General features: G+C 47.3%; 1 protein-coding gene across 1 annotated transcript in view; it reads left to right on the forward strand.

Moving 5' to 3' along the window:
* Nucleotides 1-932: 932 nt before the first annotated feature.
* KCNK1 (potassium two pore domain channel subfamily K member 1) overlaps nucleotides 933-20110 on the forward strand; it is a 40891-nt gene continuing 21713 nt past the window's right edge. Inside the window, exon 1 of the mRNA XM_088467105.1 lies at nucleotides 933-1513. Within this exon, the coding sequence (XP_088323231.1) occupies nucleotides 1159-1513 (355 nt within the window). The 5' untranslated portion in view covers nucleotides 933-1158. The remainder of the gene's footprint in view (nucleotides 1514-20110) is intronic.

A 20110-nucleotide genomic window follows, 5' to 3' on the forward strand; every position in this document is an offset into this window, starting at 1 on the left:
GCACAAAAGAAATAGATATACTGCGCATATATACTGTATATGTATATACTGTACATATATAATAGAATACCTAACATGGAAAAAAATATATAAATATGTTTTTCCATATTAGGTATTCTATTATATAAATCCGAGTAAAACCGAGCCTGCACATCCCTATGTACAATATATTTATTAGTACCATTTCACCACAGCTACTGGTACTACCTATATATTTTTCTACTATATACTATTGCCGCCACCATATATATTCATAAACAGGACACATCTCATCTATAGCTGAGCGCAGTATATCTATTTCTTTTGTATCTGGTTTTAAATAACTGACCTAAAAACTCCAGTGTAATTGCTTCCTCCTAACCAACATCTGCAGAATGGAATGGATGCTGCTGTCACTAAAGCCTCTGTCTTTGTGTCATTTATGTAGTGGGTCTGAACAATCCTTAAAGGGGACCAAGAAGTCACTGGTAAGTCTGTACAAAATGTAAAAGTGGAGAATGATAAGGAATATAAATTCCCTCTAGCATGCAATGCTCAGAAATAGGGAGTTTCCTCTGTAAAGGTTAGCTACTTCTCAAATAATAAAAAAGGATACTTTACTTCAAATAAATATGGTCATTTGTCATTTCCCCCTGCTACTGTCTCTTTAACAAGTTTCAAGCATGAGACAGCAGGCGGATATAGCTATTGGTTGCTGTTGGGAAAGGTGCATGCTGCCCATTCTGAACCAGTAGAACTGGCTGGGGCACCAGGAGGAGTGGCATTGTGAGCAATTCATCTGGTCTCTCATTTCCTTTGCTTAGTGTGCTGATGGGGTGTGTGGCTACTGCATCTGAGGGCAGAGGACGTTGATACGCCCTTGCTTACACTGTACATGGTGATACACTACATTCTGCTGCACTGTCCCTGGAAGGGTAACCTGAGTCACTGCCTGCATCTCTCTGTTACCTGAGAGGGTGGGAGGACTACGTCAGCCAGCACGGTCTCTGCCACATCAGCTGCCCTATAACCTCCTGTACAATAGCTCTCTGTGCTGGGACTACCCCATCCCCGCTGATACAGGGCAATGGCTGCTGGCTGTGACACCCCTGGTTATGACCTCTCCGGTCCCTGCTGGGCGCTGTGACCGCTGTTGTGTGCATTATCCCGGGGATCAGCATGCTGCAGGCCATGGCGAGTAGCCGCTGTGTGCGGCTGATGGACAGGAACCGTCCGGTTTGGTACTTCGCCTTCCTCATGCTCAGCTACGTCCTATACCTGCTGGTAGGGGCTGCAGTGTTCTCCTCGGTGGAGCTGCCCTATGAAGACAAGCTCCGACAGGACTTAGTGGAGCTGAAGCGTCGCTTCCTCAGTGAGCATGAGTGTCTGTCCGAGCGGCAGCTGGAGGACTTTTTGGAACGTGTGCTAGAAGCCAACAACTACGGGGTCTCTATACTGAACAATGCGTCAACGAACTGGAACTGGGACTTCACCTCGTCACTGTTCTTCGCCAGCACAGTGCTCTCCACCACAGGTAAGTAACGCTGGACGGCAGCACAAGCATAGGAGAGGGCCAAATACGCTTATTATTGGGGGGGTGACCATGTTCTAAATAAAGAGTTCTCCCACCTGCAATAGGATGGGGTAAATTTAGCCAGAATGTGCAGAGGTCAGGAGTCTGGACTCTCTATAACACCTTACGGAGAGGACCACTGTTTCCATTCAGGAATATGTCGGCGTTGGTATTCATCTGGGGTATCTACTTTGTTAAATAGCTCTGCTACCTAAATGTGAGACAGCCGTTTCCGAGTGAAAATTGGGTAAGAAAAGTTGAGTAAAGTGTAAGGAAAAGCAGTTGATCGCAACTTCTAGTATGAGTATAGCAGGCCTGGCTAGCTGTTAGCCACAGGGGTTAGGGTTAGGTTGCGGGCAGGGGGAGTTAGGTTTAGGCACTTCTGGGGGGGGGGGGGGGGGGGGGAGGATTAGGTTTAGCACTAAGGGGAAGGGATAGGGTGGGGGGGAGGGTTAGGATGCAGGAATGGAGGGTTAGCAAGTGAAGGAGGGAGGGTAACTATACTTACTAAGCCCCTGTCGGGGTTCTCAGCATTGGGATGTAGCTGTCGGTATTTTGACAGACAGCATCCCGACTACCAGTCTCCCATACCCAACTCCATGGGTGTAGTGTTTTGTATGTGACATATAGATTTCTGGTATGTTTACATTTTATTAGTATGTTTTTTTTAAATTTACTGTATAAGGTGCAATACAGTGTCCATAGCACATACATGGAATATATATAGTTACAGTGCAATTTGACATCATAAGGGGTTGGGTACGGGATGACGGCGCTCAGGATCCCGGAAGTCAGAATCCCGACACCGGTATCCCGACAGGGTTAGGATATCGACACCCTGGTGATAAGTACCCTAAACCTAACCCTCCCTCACCACATCCTAAACCTGACCTTCCTCTCACCCGCTGCCAATACTTTCCACCAGGATGCCAGCGGCCGAGATGCTGGTGCCAGGATTCTGACTGATGTTGGGATTCCTGCGCCGGCATCCTGACAGCTGGCATGTCAACTATATCCCATCATAAGTACAGTAATGTAAGTTCACATATCGAAGGTGGTGACAAAAAAGAGTGAAGTGGCTGGAGGGTGTGTGGTCAAAATGAGGGTATAGATGCAGTAGGGGTCAGAGTGTTTAAGAACTTTAGTATTTGAGTGCAAGGAGTTTGAACAGGATCCTGAGGAGGATAGGGAGCCAGTAAAATAGGTTGCAGCAGGAAGATGCCAATGCAGAGTGGTTAGAGAGGAAATTTAAACAAGCAGCATTGTTTACTATAGAATGAAGTGGGGAAAGGCGAATAAGGGAGTGGCCATAGAGGAGGAGTTTACAGTAGTCAAGGTGGGAGATGATGATCGCGTGGAAAAAGTTATGGCGGCATTAGCAGTGAGAAAGGGCTTGACCTGGAGATGTTGTGTAGGTGGAAACAGCAGCAGTGAGAAATATTGAAGGACGGTATCCGGATTAAGGGTCGAAACCAAATGGTCGACAGATACAAAACATTGACACACCAAAAATCGACACAAAAAAAGGTTGAAATATTTTTTTTCCAACATTTTTAAGGTTAGGCACCTGGGGGAAGGTTGGGCTGTTAGAGGGCACAGTTAGGTTTAGGCACTAAGTAGGGTTAGGCGTTGTCGACCTTTGTCTGTCATCTCCTGCTGACACATGAGAGTGAACGAGGAACAATTTTCTCTCCCTAAGGGGCCTATTCATCAACACTAAATTAAAGTTTTTAAGGACATTTTCCTTAAATAACGTTATTTTAGTATTCATGAAGCCACTTAGCACAGGAGATATTACTGATATCTCCTTGCTAAGTCCCCCTGCGTTCATTTCCACACTCCCCATACATTAGTATGTGGATGTGGAAGTTATGGTATTCATCAAATTCCGAAAATTATGAATTTTCGGAATTTGATGGAGGTACTATCCGCCACTGTGAGGTGGCGAATAGCAGGTGAAACTTACCTGCTTCCAGCTGGACAGGTCCCCCGGCGTCTTCCTTCGGCGGTCTGGTGCGTCCTCTGGCTCCGGAGGCTGGTCGGACACTGTGGTCTAACAACTTTTTTTTTGTTTTCTAATCTGTACTGTGGTCTGCTGGGAGACCATGTGACAGACCAGCAGGACGGAGCCGGAGGCTGTTGCGCGGGCAGGTAAGTGCTGAAGGGGGGGAAGGTGAGCGGGGGGGAGGGGGGTCAGGTGAGCGGAGGGGGGGGGACACAAACTTACCGCATGTGTAGGCAGTGCTGCGCATGCGCTGGGTTACCAAATTTAACAGCGCATGCGCAGCACTGTTTCCAGCTGCGGTAAGTTAGAGTAGTGAGGGATAACTATCTATTTCCTGAAAAGCTGTCATCGCAAAAATGACAGCTTTTCGGAATAGATAGTTACGGAGAGGAGGAATGATGAATTCCTCTGGTAATTAGGTAGAACTCCATGCGAGTTCTAAACCTAATTATCTCCAGGGAAAGTTTAGATATGATGAATAGGCCCCTAAATCACATCGAAGTACTTATGATCAGAGAAGTGCAGTCATATGACTGGAGATGAGCCTTCAACTGAATGTGGGCCTGATTCAGAGACTGACACAAAAGCGATCGCAGCTTTGATTTCATACACTATGCAGCAGCGAAAATATGCTAATATTAGCAAGGATCACCCGAGCATAAAGACCTATTGCACACCTTACTGCGTGCGATGACGCATACCTGCGTAAATATCGTTAACATTGACGCACATCGGTGGCCATCTTACCCTTGCAGCAGGTCTGACCTACCACAGCCTTGGGATCTCTTCTTACACGCAGAGCTGTGTATGCAATAGCAGTGGCTAATTTATGCACGCACATGTAACAGCGTTCAAACGGACAGGCACGTCTGTGTTTTTCTGACCACTCCCCGTTACCACCCCCAAACGCTGGCAACCTGTCACTCATTTTGTGATGGGATCCCCTGTGCATCCATAATCTCAATGCGATTGCTGCGCATACGCAGTGCGGCTTATACACATGTGCGATGTTAAACAATTGCTCGACCTGCGTGAAAATCGCATTAGTGTCCATCTCTGAATCAGGCCCTGTGTCAGGATGAGAGCCCTTTAGTAGCTGTAAACCCATCAGTGTTCAAGCTACCAGTGTGATACCACCCTAAAGATTTGTTTCTGCATTCAGAATTGAATAGAATTGAATTCCACCCCTGATACATTATGTAGATATTTTGAGCTATAAGTCATCATGTACGGAAAGTATTTTGTGGGTGATTTAAGATCTGTCATGAAACTTCTGTTCTGTAAGATATGAATCTGCTTGAATCAGGATATAAGTAATAAGAGCTGACAGTGGCATGGAAAGTTGATATCTTTTTTTGTTATTCTAGAGAGATTTATATCCGTAGTGTTTTTAGTGCAATTTACTACAAAGGTTTCACTTCACAGTGACTGTAATGCTGGGCATACACTCTACAATTATCTGTCAGATATCTGTCAAATCTGTCTGGTGGGAAGGAAAATCTGGTCCGTTTTCACCAGGTTTTCATTCCAACCAGCCAGATTGGACAGACATCTGATGGATACTTGTATAGTGTATGCCCAGCATAAGATTTTCTTCTCTAAACAGTTGTCTCAGAGATGCTACTACTTTCTAGAGAATTTAACAACTGATTGGACTCTCTATGATGACCCTTCACATTTTATCAATATTAAGTACAATTTCCTTTTGCAGCAATAAATAATTTTCAGTTGCAATTTATCAATAATTTTCTGCCGGGACAGCAACTCACATAACAGCCTGTTCTGGCAAAGAATATGGTGTAAAATATTAACTTTTGGTATAACTTTACTGCTGAGCTCCAACCTAACTACTTACTACACATATAAGACCATCAGGCCACACATGCTGAAACAAAGTAGAGGGCGGACATGAGCAATGAAGGCTTCCTGGAAGGTGGTTAGAGGCTCACTCTCTACCCGGACTCCCCCGATAGGCCTGACATGCTAATGCCATCTTCGCTATGCTGAGCTTGTGTGTGTTTGTGTGTGTGTGTGTGTGTGTGTGTATTTGTGTATGCTCTATGTAAGTATGCCTATGCGTGTGTATATACTGTGTGTAAGTACGCAACGGAATATGCTGCGCTATATAAGAAACTGTTAATAAATAAATAAGTATGCTTATGTCTGTGTGTATGTATGCTGTGTGTTAGTATGCTTGTGTGTGTGTGTATGTATATGTTTTCTGTGTGTAAGTATGCTTATGTGTGTATGCTATGTGTGTGTATGCATGCTTGTGTGTATATGCTATGTGTGTGCGTGTGTGTATATGTATATATATGTGTGTATGTATGTGTGTGTGTGTGTGTGTGTATATATATATATATATATATATATATATAGCGAGATGCATGACGCATTGTTCGGGATGCATCCAACCACTTTTCGTATGCATGAAGGAATGCGCAAATGATCGCTTTCTCAGTTTGTGTGTATATATATATATATATATATACACACACAGTCGAGTCACATTATTATGACCACCTCTTACATTTGACGTCGGTAGCGCATAGCCCATGAAGTACGTCACGTGCTGTGCGCTGGCTTGGTGGGTATATAAGGTGTGCAATAGGCCGTCTGCACACATATCACTCATTGCTGTCATGGGTAAGAGGGGCGATTTAGCTGAGTTGCAAAAAGAGATGATTATTGGCTTTTGGGCCAAGGGTGGTTGTATTTCTGAAATAGTGCAGTTTGTGAACTGTTTGCATGCCGCTGTGGTGAAGGTGTATCGTAACTTGACAAATGGCACCATTGCGAATGGCAGACTTAGAAACTACAGAGCACCACGTGCCACTGATGTGAGAATTGAACGTCGGCTACGGAAGTGCGTGAGGGCCGACCGACATGCTACATCGGAGCAGCTCACCGTTAAAATGAACCTGGGGGCCACCAGATGTGTGTCTAAAATGTCAGTTCAACAAATCCTGCTACATATGGGGCCCCGAAGCAAACAGATGGTCACTGCACCTATGCTAACTAAGGTGCATCGGCGGAAAAGGCTTAAATTTTCATGCCTGTATCGGAATTGGCCCTACGCTGATTGGTGAAGGATTGCTTTCTCTGATGAGTCACGTTTTCTGCTTCATCGAACTGATGGATGTTGGCGTGTCAGACGAGAAACATTGGAGAACAAACACCCTGCAACCATTGCTGGAAGAACACAAGCTGATGGTGGCAGCGTTATGGTCTAGGGAATGTTTTCATGGCATTCTTTGGGCCCACTCATCCATGTGGAAGGCAACCTCAACCGATTTGGTTATGAATCCATCCTTGCAGAGCACGTACACCCATACATGCTGATTGTCTTCCCTGAGACGGATGGGATCTTCCAGTAAGACAATGCGACATGTCACATGGCCAGAAATGTCCGACCAAGACTTCCGAGTACTTCTCTAGCCCCCTAATTCCCCGGACTTGAACCCAAATGAGCATCTGTGGGACCATTCTAGGTCCAGCGCCGGGCAGGGGACCTAGAAAGGGGCGCTCCTGCGCACTCTTGGGGGTGTGCCTGGCTGCTCCCAAGCGCTCCTGTCTTAGTGAATAGCCTGGCATCCATTCACCGGCAGTGACTGCTGCACAGCTATTTCCCACACACACGGAACATTGCGGCTGTTTTAGCGGGGCACCGCCAAGAGGGGTAGGGCACATTCTACCTTTTAGAAATCGTATAATTTCTATATATATAGAAACCCCACCCTTAAAAATCCTGCGTTTGCCCCTGTAATCCCTATCACAACTACCTATAAGTAGTTAATTCTCTGTCTGTTACTTTGTTTCAATCTTGTTTAATTGTAAATCACACAGATTTGTTAAAACAGCAGCTTTTGTCTTTGACCAGTACCCTAGGTTTTTTTCCTTATATGAATATTGAACATTAGTTTGGTTGAAGGAGGAGATACCTGTGCTATCTCCTGCATTAGCCTATTATTAACAAGCCCCAATTGTAATATTTGCCTTAATCATGTGGAAATGGAATGCAAAATGGAAACCTCTGCTATGTGTAGGTGAGAGGTCCACTTTGTATCTATTGTATTGCATACGCATGTGCTTCCACACCCAAGATAAGAAACGTTTTATAGTTCATGTTAAGCAGATCATTTGTGCAGACTTTAACCTGAAACACGTTAGGAAATGACACAATAGGCCAGGACTATACTGGAGGTAGTTTCCTGCAGTGAGTCTCTGGGACTTTTCTCCCCTTCTGTAAATGGTGGTTGCTATGGTACTGCCTACACCTGATGCTGACTTGCATTATACTCTGAAAGTTACAGGCTTCGTAACCACTGGCATGTTACATGCATTTTGCTAGTAGTTTTGTCACTAGTAAAACACATATAAATAGGATTGACACTAGAAATCATTGTTTCTGTTGTCAACATACCCTCTACTCAGTTACAAGCTTTTATTAACATTGCTAAACAATACATATGGATTCTGCACTTCTACATAAATATGGATTGCAATAGAGCAGAGAATGAAAAGGTTAAAAACTCGATCTTAAACAATGTACATTTAATGACAAGTAGAATTAAACTAAACAATACCAATAATTGACACATATAAAATTACAATGAATATAAACATGTGATATCAGACATCCATACTTATATATATGGACTTGTAGTAGCCTTATCTCCAGCACCTGCTGCAAATGTCACAGCTGAGGAGGGAGACACCGTTAGAACTTGCAGGACAGGTAGGTGATGTTAAATTCCGGTGATATAACAGTATCACTGCGAGATGCAGTGAAACTATACAAAAATATACTGCCGGCAACTACTTACAATGTTAAATGGAGCCTCGAGTACCTGGCTGTTTCTCTGTTACGCTTTTGGAGTAGAGTATAACAGCCACAAGCACAGGTGATCCCATTTAGGTACTGTCAGTTGCTATTGATCTGAGATATTACACGCCCTGGGATCACAAGTGACAAATACATACTGCAGCTGTATTGGCATTTTAGGTAACATTTTAGATCTCTTTTTACAGTCTGGTTGCTGCTATGACTTTTGCTATTTTAATTAAAATATTTCCTGAACTAGCCACGGTCCAACTCCTCTGTTAAAGTAATTTTCTATATAGGAATTGCATTCCAAGTGCATGTGATGAGTAGAATTTTCATAGCAAGAAAATATTGCTGGGCAGCTGAGCGATACTCGACTGCCTTGTCGATATATGACCGGAGCAGTAATGATTAACTTGCTGCATTGCAGTCCCAAGTTCAGCATATATGTACATAAACATTATCAAAGAACTTCCGCAAAGTTGCATGGAGAGGGATCTGTAGGCCGCTCACACACGCATGGTCTTATGATCAAACATGCGTAGTAGTGCGACCGACCCAAGAACCAGAAAGTAAAGTGAACGCATTATGCTGCTTGTAGTTTTTAATACATCTGGGCAAACCATCATTTCTTATTTGACGCAGCAAGTGGCAATAAGAATTTATAATTATCAAGTCTAAAACCCAATAAATAATAAGTAGGCACCTTAGACTTTCACTTAATGTAATGCGGATAAAATATAATAAAAAATAGTTTCAGTCTAACTTGCAGACTACAAAAGTCATGGTGATGTCTCTCAAAGTAGTGTTTTCTGTGCAGTATATGCTGATAGTAAAGAAGACACTTCCATATCAAAAAACAAATATACTTTGCCTGATTATTATTATTATTGTATTAATGCTTGTAAAGAATAAAATATAGTCTGCCATAGTACATTGCTGCAAACAGGATGGTAGCTTTCACCCACCTGCTGTTTTCATTAAATGTTTTCAAGTTTTCTTCCTCTTAAAATTTAAATTTAACAACAAAACAATAAAAGTGAAAGTGGTAAGTGGGAAACATATACTGAGCTACGTAAGTAATTGGATTGTGGTGACTGTGACCTGGCATGATTATACAGGAAAATCTGCACCCACTTGCAAAAAACAAGATCCTGGAATAAGAATAAATCCTATCTATGTAAACATATAGTATAAGGAATGATTCTGAGAATTGCCAATGATACTGTTGTCAATTTAGAGTAGAACATGTTTATTTCCCAGGAAATTGAGGAGATTTGGCCGCTACGCTATACATACAGGTGCAAGAGATACAGTTGTGATACTGCTGCTGCTACTACTGCTCTCAGGGAAATGTTTTTATACATTTTAATCAGTGATTTGAGATTAGGGTCTAGCTTTCACAGATATATGGCAGCATGAAATGAGCAACTTACAATTTTTAGAATAGATGGTACACTGGATCTCATTCAGACCCGCTCGCTATGCTGTGCTCTCTCGCAGCCGTCATGGAGCGGATATGCAAATTCTGCGATCACACATCCAGCCTTAAGGACGCCCTCTATGTCTTAGAGAGTGACAGCAAAGTGATCGCACAGCGGTGTAATGACGCTCACTTTTCATTCTAAGCACACATCATGTCCAGGAAGTGTATGATTAATCAGTAACATCGAGAGCCATCGGCGCTGCTCACAGCCTTTGAGGGAGACCCTACACCGCCGCAAGCACTGTGATCACTGCAAGCTGAAATACAACCAGGTGACGTGTACTATGACGCTTCCATGTTAATTATGTATGCCCAAAGAACGGCGTTTTGAAGCTCAGACATGCCTGCGTTCACACATCCACTCCCCCATTTTCAACGACCTTCCCCTGTTACCACCAACAAACAGCACTATCTGAATTACTGGCAGCATCTTATACTGGGACTTGTAGTATCCTGGCAGCTGTTGGGCCACATGTTGTCCATCTCTGAGGTAGATGAATAGAGGGTTCAGAAAGTCTTCTATGAATCAACTACCCTTACATTTCTTTTAGTTCTCGGATTATCTATTCCCTGTGCTGTACATGCTTCTTGCTCTGTGTTTCCATTCCCCAGTCCAGAGACTGTAACACACAGCAGTTTGTTATGTTAGCGTTGGCAGTTCTCACAGCCAAGGTTCTTTTACAGAGTATGTGACCTTTACTGTATGAGCATCCAAAACAATGTTGAGTCTTTGAACATTTTGTAGTGTTAGGAGGATATTTGCCTCTGTCCCCTGCAACATCCAGCCTGTTCAGTCTAGAACAATGCAAAGCAAACTCTGCATTCTCCCAAATAGCCCTCTGCAACCGGATGAATATCTTGTGGTATATGTACTAACGGTCAATTGTGTAGTTAATTTAAATTGACTGAAATCAACTTTCTATTTCACTGTCCAAATCGAACATTTACTAACATTCGATTTTGAATTTGATTTCAAAATCGACCTCGATGTTCGTCGGATTTGGCAGGTGTAACTGCATTCGGTTTTGAACTTTCAGTTCAAAACTGAATGCAAATAGAACCTAAAATACGAATACAAATGCAGGTTTCTACTTCAGGGTCCATAGGGTATCCACAGGATACCTTGAGGGTATAGGTGTGACGTCAGTCGCTGGGCACCATAGAGTTAAGCTTTTCAGCCTCCCAGGATGCACTAGGGTCCCCCTCCTATACCCCGCCCCCGAGCCAAGGCACCTCAGTTTAGTTTGGTGCCCGGCCGGCGTCGGGTGCACCTGTCGGAGTGGGGGGCTAGAAGAGCCCCTGAAGCTTTCTTCAGTGCAGCTGTGGCTGCACATCTGGATGTACAGCATGGACAGTCAGTCCTGACGTCCATGCTGTCTTCCCTACACCCCCGCCGGTACCAGAACGCCGGTACCGATCCGGGGATGCTGGTGAGCATCTGGGGTCACAGCTAGCGGTGACCCCAGATGTTCCGGACCATGGCCGGATCCAAGGGGGACAAAGGTAAGCAGCGGGGTCCCGCGGTGGGTCCCCGCTGGTCACATGGTCCTAAGTCCCCAGGCAGGGGGCTCCCTGGGGACTGGCTGCAGCGTGGAGCCAGGCGACCAACCTGCGCTTTCCACTACCCCCTGGGACAGCGGACCGCAGCAGAGCGGTAGCGCTGCGGCGTCCCAGGGGTTAAATGCATGCCAGGGGAGTGCGCCTTCCCTGTCTCACAGCCGGCGCCTCCCCCGCTGCACACAGCCCTCTCTGCATGCTGCCGACTGGTCCTGTGGCAGCGCTCCTCCCCCAGGCCAGCCTCCTCTCTATGGAAGCATCGTGGTCTGGGTCCCCCCGCATACCTCTCCTCCGCTGTGGCTCAGGTCTGTGTATGCAGCGCTGTGTCCTACCAGGCCCTGTGTCTGTGTAGTTGAGTGATCAGCGCTGTTAGTGCAGGAATTGTTATTTCTCTGCATTGTATGTGACTGTGCTAGCGCTGCCTGTAACTTTTCTTCTCTAAACTGTCAGCTTTATTACTGTCCCTGTTCTTCTGCTAAAGCCCTTGCGGTGCGGTTCTGCAGGGTGGTCTCTCGCCTATTTAATACTTAATTGGTGAGAGAGGTCACATACGTGGTGCCATCATGTCTGAAAGTGATTTTCCCCTCCGGCTACAGTGTACCACGTGCAAAGTACCGTTAGCGGAGGGGGAGGGTAGCGCGGAGGGCCTTTGCCGGCAGTGTTTGTCCATGGCACGGCCTATTACGGTTACAGTACCGGTACAGGAGCCGCCCTGGGCTTGTTTCGCTCAGGCGTTAACAGCTTTAGTGGGCCAGTTAGCTCCGCAGCCCGCGTTTACTCCGATGGGTTTGTCCCAGCAGTCTGTGGTGTCGTCACCCATGCAAGGGTTCCCACGACAATTGGTGGTACCCCACAGTCTCCCTATTTCCCCGCTCCCGGGTTCTCAGGAGCCAGCGTGGGTTAACTCCCTGACGAGTTCTGTACAGCACTTGTCGGATGTGTTGCAAGGGGAGTCTGTGATGCGGCCTCATAAAAAGCCGGTGGCGTCTCTGTCCGCTCCTTATGAGGATGACGAAGGGACGTCTGATGATGGGGAGATTCTGGATCCTTACGATCAGGAACCTCTCCATACTAAGGACGCTGATGCTAAGTCCAAAGTATATATTCCTGGACTTATTCGGGCGGTCCGCACAGCCTTGGTGATTGAGGACGAAGTTCCCCCAGCGGCTAAATCTAAGTATGCCTTTTTCAAAGATGTGAAGGGCGATGCCACAGTCTTTCCTCTTTCGGGTCAGTTGGTGGACCATTTAGAGGAGGCGTGGAAACAACCTGGCAAAAGATACCAGCCGCAGAGACGCCTGGCGGTGGCTTATCCGTTCGCGGATAATTATTTTGCTAAGTGGGAATCCCCTCCACAGGTGGATTCTCACGTGACCCGTCTTGTCCGTAGTGCCACATTGCCGATGCCATCCATGTCCTCCCTTAAGGATGCTACGGACCGCAAGGTAGAAATCTGCCTGAAGTCCACTTATTCCCTTGCAGGGGGGGCAGCACGGCCGGCTATGGCCATTTGCTGGGTTGCCAGAGCGATGGAGCGCTGGGCGGATTCATTAGAGGCTTCTTTTGAATCCGACTGTCCGGCCGAACAGGCGGAGTTGATTGGCAATCTCCGTGATTCGGCCACCTACATCAACGAGGCGGCTCTAGACATTAGTACTCTGGTGTCTAGAATTTCTTCAGCAGCGGTAGCTGCTCGTCGCACCTTGTGGCTGCGATCCTGGAAGGCGGACGCAGATTCCAAGAAAGGTCTGGAAGCGTTGCCGTTTACCGGAGAAGTTCTCTTCGGTCCGGATCTGGATAAGATTGTGGCCACGCTGGCGGCAGCCAAATCTGCTTGTCTCCCGTCGGCCGCTGCTCCTTCTGGTTCGGGACCATCGTCCTTTCGGTCATCTAGGGCCCAGGGCAGGCCCAAACCACAGTCGTTTCCTCGACAGGCTGGCCCTAAGAAATCGGTCAAGCCCCGGAAGCAGGCATGGAGTACCAGACGTCCGGCCCCCAAGCCAGATGACAAGCCTGCGGCCTGACGGTCCGGGCCTCCCTTTGGGGGATCCCAGGGTGGGAGGCCGCCTGCTACAGTTCGCCCAGTGTTGGTCGACCACTATGACAGACACTTGGGTTCTGGAGGTGGTTTCCCACGGATACGCCCTCTCCTTCCGGCACAGACCCCCGGCTCGCTTCTTCACCACGGGTCTCCCATCAGACCGGAACAAGGCTACGGAGCTGCGGAAGGTATTGCACACTATGCTCCAGGCTGGAGTTATAGTGCCTGTTCCATTCTCCCAGAGGGGCCAGGGTTTCTATTCAAATCTATTTTTGGTACAGAAACCCAATGGGTCATATCGTCCGATTCTCAACCTCAAAGCACTCAACAAGTCTTTGCGGGTCCCGAAGTTTCGGATGGAGACCCTACGGTCCATCATTCTGGCGCTGGAACCTGGGGACTACTTGGTGTCATTGGACATACAGGACGCTTACCTGCATGTCCCTATTCTTTTGTGCCATCAACAGTTCCTCAGGTTTGCAATCCGCAGCGACCACTTCCAGTTTCGGGCGTTACCTTTTGGCCTGGCAACAACACCACGTGTTTTCACCAAGGTGATGGCGGTCATGGCGGCTTCTCTGCGGCTGCAGGGAGTCCGCATGTTGCCGTATTTGGACGACCTGTTATTGGTGGCAGGATCTCCAGAGCTCCTGTTACGCCACTTGGACCTGACCATTGCACTGCTGCAACGGCACGGCTGGCTAATCAACTGGCAGAAGTCCACTCTAATCCTGTCTCGGAGGATTCTGCATCTTGGAGCCTTATTGGACTCGGGACAGCAAAGGATCTTCGTGACGGAGGACAAGATCTCTGCTTTACAGTCAAGGGTGCGCAGTTGCCTGCACAGCCGCCGGGTGTCCTTACACTCGGCGATGAGGTTACTGGGCTCCATGGTGTCGGTGTTCGACATGGTGGAATACGCCCAGTTTCACTCCAGACCTCTGCAGCACCTGATCCTGTCCAAGTGGAACGGGCTGCCTCAGTCTCTGAAGTCCCAGACGATTGTGCTCACCCAGGAGGTTCGCCTGTCCCTTGCGTGGTGGTTACAGACGACCCACCTCAACAAGGGACGTCCGTTCTGGGTTCCAAATTGGGTCCTGTTGACAATGGACGCCAGTCTTCGGGGCTGGGGAGCAGTTTCGGGTCCACACTTGTTCCAGGGCAGGTGGACGCCGACAGAAGCGGAGCTTCCAATAAATATCTTGGAACTCCGTGCGGTCTTCAATGCTCTCCAGCAGGCACAGCGGTTTCTCCAGGGTCGCCCGGTGCAGGTCCAGTCGGACAACGCTACCACCGTGGCCTACATAAACAGGCAAGGAGGAACTCGCAGTCGGGCGGCTCTCGTAGAGGTCTCTCGGATCCTGGTTTGGGCGGAGCGCAATCTTCCGGCCATATCAGCGGTCTTCATCCCGGGAGTGCTAAATTGGGAGGCGGACTTTCTAAGTCGCCAGGACGTTCACCCGGGGGAATGGTCCCTGCACCCGGACGTTTTTCAACTACTGGTGGACAGGTGGGGTCTTCCAGAAATCGACCTCATGGCGTCCCGGCACAACAACAAGTTGCCGGTGTACGGGTCTCGCACAAGAGACGAAGGGGCGTCTCTGGTGGATGCTCTGTCCGTCCGGTGGACGTTCCGGTTCGCATACCTGTTCCCTCCGGTCTCCCTTCTTCCACGGGTAATCCGGAAATTCAAACAGGAAGGAGGGACGCTCCTGTTGATAGCTCCCGCGTGGCCCAGACGGCACTGGTTCTCAGACCTTCAGGGTCTGTCCGTGGACAGTCCTCTGCGGTTGCCGCTACGACCGGACCTTCTGTCTCAGGGTCCTTGCCTTCACCCGGACCTGACTCGGCTGTCTTTGACGGCGTGGCTGTTGAGACGGCCATGCTGAGGTCCCGGGGGTTTTCCAGCTCTGTGGTGCGTACCATGTTACGAGCTCGGAAACCGTCTTCCGCGAGGATATACCATCGCGTGTGGCATACGTTCTTCCAGTGGTGTCGACCGAGAGGTTATGCACCGCGGGAGTTTCGTCTGTCTCGGATTCTCGCCTTCCTGCAAGCGGGACTAGATTCTTCTTTGAAGGTACAGGTTTCGGCCCTATCTGTCTGGTTTCACCGTAGGATTGCTACAATCCCGGATGTGCGCACCTTTATGCAGGGTGTTCTCCGCATTCAGCCGCCCTTTGTTCCACCTGTGGCGCCTTGGGATTTGGCTGTGGTCCTGAGGGCTCTCCAAGGACCGCCGTTTGAACCACTGGGCTCAGTGGATCTTAAATGGCTAACAGCTAAGACTGTTTTCCTTCTGGCCATTGCTTCGGCCAGACGTGTTTCTGAGTTAGGGGCTCTTTCTTGTAGACCCCCTTTCTTGGTTTTTTATGGGAACAGGGCAGTGCTCCGCACTCGGCCCGAGTTTCTTCCCAAAGTTGTTTCCCAGTTTCATGTTAACGAGGAAATAGTTGTTCCGGCCTTTAACTCACCGGGTCTTTCCGTGGGTGAGGCCTCTTTGGATGTTGTGCGGGCCTTAAGGACTTATGTTGACCGCACTTCTTCGTTTAGGAAGTCGGACGCTTTGTTTGTCCTCTATGGCTTCCGTAAAAAGGGTTGGCCTGCTTCAAAGCAAACTTTGGCAGCCTGGATCCGTATGGCTATTTCTGAAGCTTATCTTCATGAAGGCCTACCGGTCCCTCCTTCTCTGAAGGCTCATTCCACTAGGTCTGTGGGTCCTTCGTGGGCAGCTCGACGTGGTGCCTCGGCAGTTCAGATCTGCAAGGCTGCTACGTGGTCCTCTGTCCATACCTTCGTGAGGTATTACAGGTTTGACACCTTCGCCTCTCAGGATGCTTCCTTCGGGCGGCGGATTCTCCTTTCTGCACAGGAGCGTCCCCACCCTTAAAGGATACTGCTTTGGGACATCCCCAAGGTATCCTGTGGATACCCTATGGACCCTGAAGTAGAAAATATGAGATATGGTGAGAACTTACCCTTGTTATCTCTATTTCTACGAAGTCCATAGGGTTCCACAGGACTCCCGCCCTGTCGCACCTGTGCTGCAGATGGGCTTTGCTCTGGTCACCGGTTTTCCGTCTCCCTCTGGTGAGAATGTGATTCTTGTATGTGTCCAGATCTTTTTTCTCTCTCTTCCTTCTCCTCCTCCGGCCTATGGCTTGATAACTAACTGAGGTGCCTTGGCTCGGGGGCGGGGTATAGGAGGGGGACCCTAGTGCATCCTGGGAGGCTGAAAAGCTTAACTCTATGGTGCCCAGCGACTGACGTCACACCTATACCCCCAAGGTATCCTGTGGAACCCTATGGACTTCGTAGAAATAGAGATAACAAGGGTAAGTTCTTACCATATCTCATATTTTCTTAAGATTAAAAGCCATTTAATACATGAAAAAAAAAAAGCATAACCAGCCCTGGATTTCTGAGCACGTTCTGCTAAAGAAAAATCGGGGGGAAACCCGGCGTGGGCTTCCTCCAATATTCTTGTAACCAGCATCGGGCTGAACTAGTCGATGTGGTAATGCCATAGCAGTGGGACAGCAAGGGCTGGTTGATCCTTGGGAGGGGGGTCCCAATTTTATTTTTGGGGTCTCCACTTATGAGGATTGCCATTCCTGGGATGGCCAGTCTGGGGCTGGTTAATGCATTGTAAACAATAGGTAGGTGTGTTAATGGTTGGCGCTTAATTGTGCCCTACAGGAAATTAAATAAACCTTAATTACCCACAAGGTAAATGTGATTGTAAAAATTGGGTTTATTGCATAATAGACAAACATAAAGATACTAATATTCAATGCAGGAGTATGGTTCTATAAATCAGCCTCGCCTCCTCACCAGAATTCGGCGTTACGGTGGGCTGCTGCTAAATGATTAGCATGAGGTCCCGGGCTCAGCAGCTCGGCACCACCGCAGTGGGCTTTCAAAGTCCAAGGTAAGCTGTCTTCACTGGACTCCCTCTGGTTCACATGTAAAAGTTGCTGATTTATGGAACCATACTCCTGCATTGAATATTTGTATCTTTATGTTTGTCTATTATGCAATAAACCCAATTGTTACATTCCCATTTACCTTGTGGGTAATTAAGGTTTATTTGATCTCCTGTAGGGCACAATTAAGCACCAACCATTAACACACCTGCCTATTGTTTACTTTGAATTATTGGAGTTGGATGTTACTGAATTTTGTGTTAGACCAGGCTGCACAATTATTTCATGCACACAGAGTATTATTAATAATATTTGAAGGCTGGTTAATGCATTGGCAGGGGGATTCCACGCTGTGTATCCTCCTGCTATGGCATTTCCACCCCGATTGGTTCAGCCTGATGCTGTTATAAGAATATAGAGGGAACCCTGATTTTCTAGTACCAGAATGGGCTCAGAGGTCCAGGGCTGGTTATGCTTTTTTGGGGGTAACCCCACGCTGTTTTATTTTTATATTTTAAATTATTAAATTGCTTTTAACCCTAAAAAGCCTGCACAGATCATAGTGATCTGTGCAGTGCTTCTCCCAAACACAACTGCCTCAGGCAGGTCTATTGTTTGGGTAATTTATGAGTTGGTTTTTAGTACCATTTTTGTTCATTTTTAAAACCGACTGTTAGTAAATCCGGGGATCCTGTAGTTGTCCATGTGAAAGTACTGATGTCTGGTCGTGATTCAGCTTTATTATCAGTTTTACCTTTAGTAAATCTCCAATTTGCAAAAAACTAACTACACATAGAACAAAAACCCAAAATCGACCTTTAGTAAATATGGCCCCTTGTCTCTAACTAGTTAAAGGTCTCTTACGTTGTGCATTAGTGTGGGGAACTAGTATGCCCATAGTTAATCATAGGTGGGGCAATCAAAATTACTTTTTCGCACACGGAAATACAAGTATCACATATGAAATTAATCAGCACAGTCTCCTGGTGCATCCTAGTCCCATCGCATTGCGACTGAGATGCATTTTCGTCAAAAAAGACACCCGGTGCTAGCAAAGTCTCACGGGATCAGACGTTTCAAGAGGGTCTGTTTGACACGACTACAGCAAAGACGAGTGAGCAGGGACATTTCTAGAGAGGAGGGGGCTCGTGTGCAGTCTCCAACACGGCCCCCTCCTCTCTGTCCTGTGGCCGGCAGCACACTGAGCTGAGCGTGGCCAGCTCCGGAGTTGTAGACTTTGGGCACTAGAGTGCGCACAGAGTCTATAGAGTATGCGCAGGTCACCGGGAAAATGGCCGTGGCAGCCATTTTCCCTGTACTGCGCATGCGCAAACAACGGGAAAATGGCAGCGGCGGCCATTTTCCAGTAGTTTTTACAGCGCCAGACCCTCAGTCCGACGTGGGACTCCGGACAGGTAAGTAATACTATGGGAGCATGTGTGCGGTGTGGGGCCCTCCTGGACCGAGGGGCCTGTGTGCCACGCACACCCTGCACCTATTATAGATACGTCTCTGCGAGTGAGGACACATCTTTGCATCATGTACATTTTGTACTACAATGGAGTGTATTATTTTATGAAGCCATCAGTCATTTTAGTAAAGGTTTGATAGCCCAGGCCACACTCGGCAGAGCAGCCCTCTTGGCAAATGCCATAGGTGCTTGGCTGCCAATCTGGGTTTAGGTATCGTCATGGGCCCACTCCTCTCACTCCAGCAATCGACTGACGCGGCTGGCCGGCCACCGCAGAATCAATAGACTCTGGATACTAGAGTGTGCCCAGAGTCTATTGCACATGCGCAGATCGCCAGGGAAATGGCGCAGCGCCAATTTCCCGGCGATTTCCTCACATCGCATGTGCAAAACGCCGGAAAAATGGCCGAGATGGCCATTTTCCAGCATTTGAGCAGCGCTGGGAGACCCGACGCAGGACCTTGGAGAGGTAAGTTTTACATAATATGGGTGCAGGGTGTTCGGTGCGGCCTCTCCCTTTATACAGGGGCCCGTGTGCACCGCACACACCCTGCACCCATTATAGATACGCCCCTGTCTGTGTACTGATATGAAAAGTAGTAAGGATAGCTCTGAGTGAGGCTGGCTGCTAAGATATGGTGTAATGCGTAAGAGCTGTGTAGGAGGGAATCTATAAATTCTATACATGTCGACGACATGATACATTTCAAAGTAAGATATTTGTTTACTGCCAAGTTTAGCACTAACTGTCTGATTTAAATTAGCGTGGGCTCAATTAAGTAATTAATGTAGCTCTTTTTCTATATGTATTCATTAATGCAGCCTTGATAAATATTAATAAAAATATGTCTAAATCCCGGCAGCTGTATTGAAAGCCACATTTGTAAGTGCTGAATTTCAACCATAGGTAGAAAACTATATGATCCAAGTACTTGAGTCTTATGTTTGTATGTTTTTTATCCTCATTGTGTGTCATCTAAACCATTCCCAATGTACATGTATTACCTATGGTTCTGCTCCATATCATATGTATGCATGAAAGTAGTATAAGAGGTTTGGTGTCCAAATCCATTTTCTTGGAGGGTACTTACAGCAAAGGTGTTCCATAAATGTTACACTTATATGTGTGTGTGTCATGTGGAAAGAGGCATCATACTGTAGCATGTGATTGCTGTGGATGCCAGGACTCCTTGGGACTTTGCGTCCAACAGGCTGGCGGGGTGGGAGGTTAAGGGGGCCCCTGTTTG

This window comes from Taudactylus pleione, unplaced genomic scaffold (genome assembly GCF_031769625.1).
Source record: "Taudactylus pleione unplaced genomic scaffold, aTauple2 ptg000069l, whole genome shotgun sequence".
In the NCBI taxonomy this organism is placed as follows: Eukaryota; Metazoa; Chordata; class Amphibia; order Anura; family Myobatrachidae; genus Taudactylus; species Taudactylus pleione.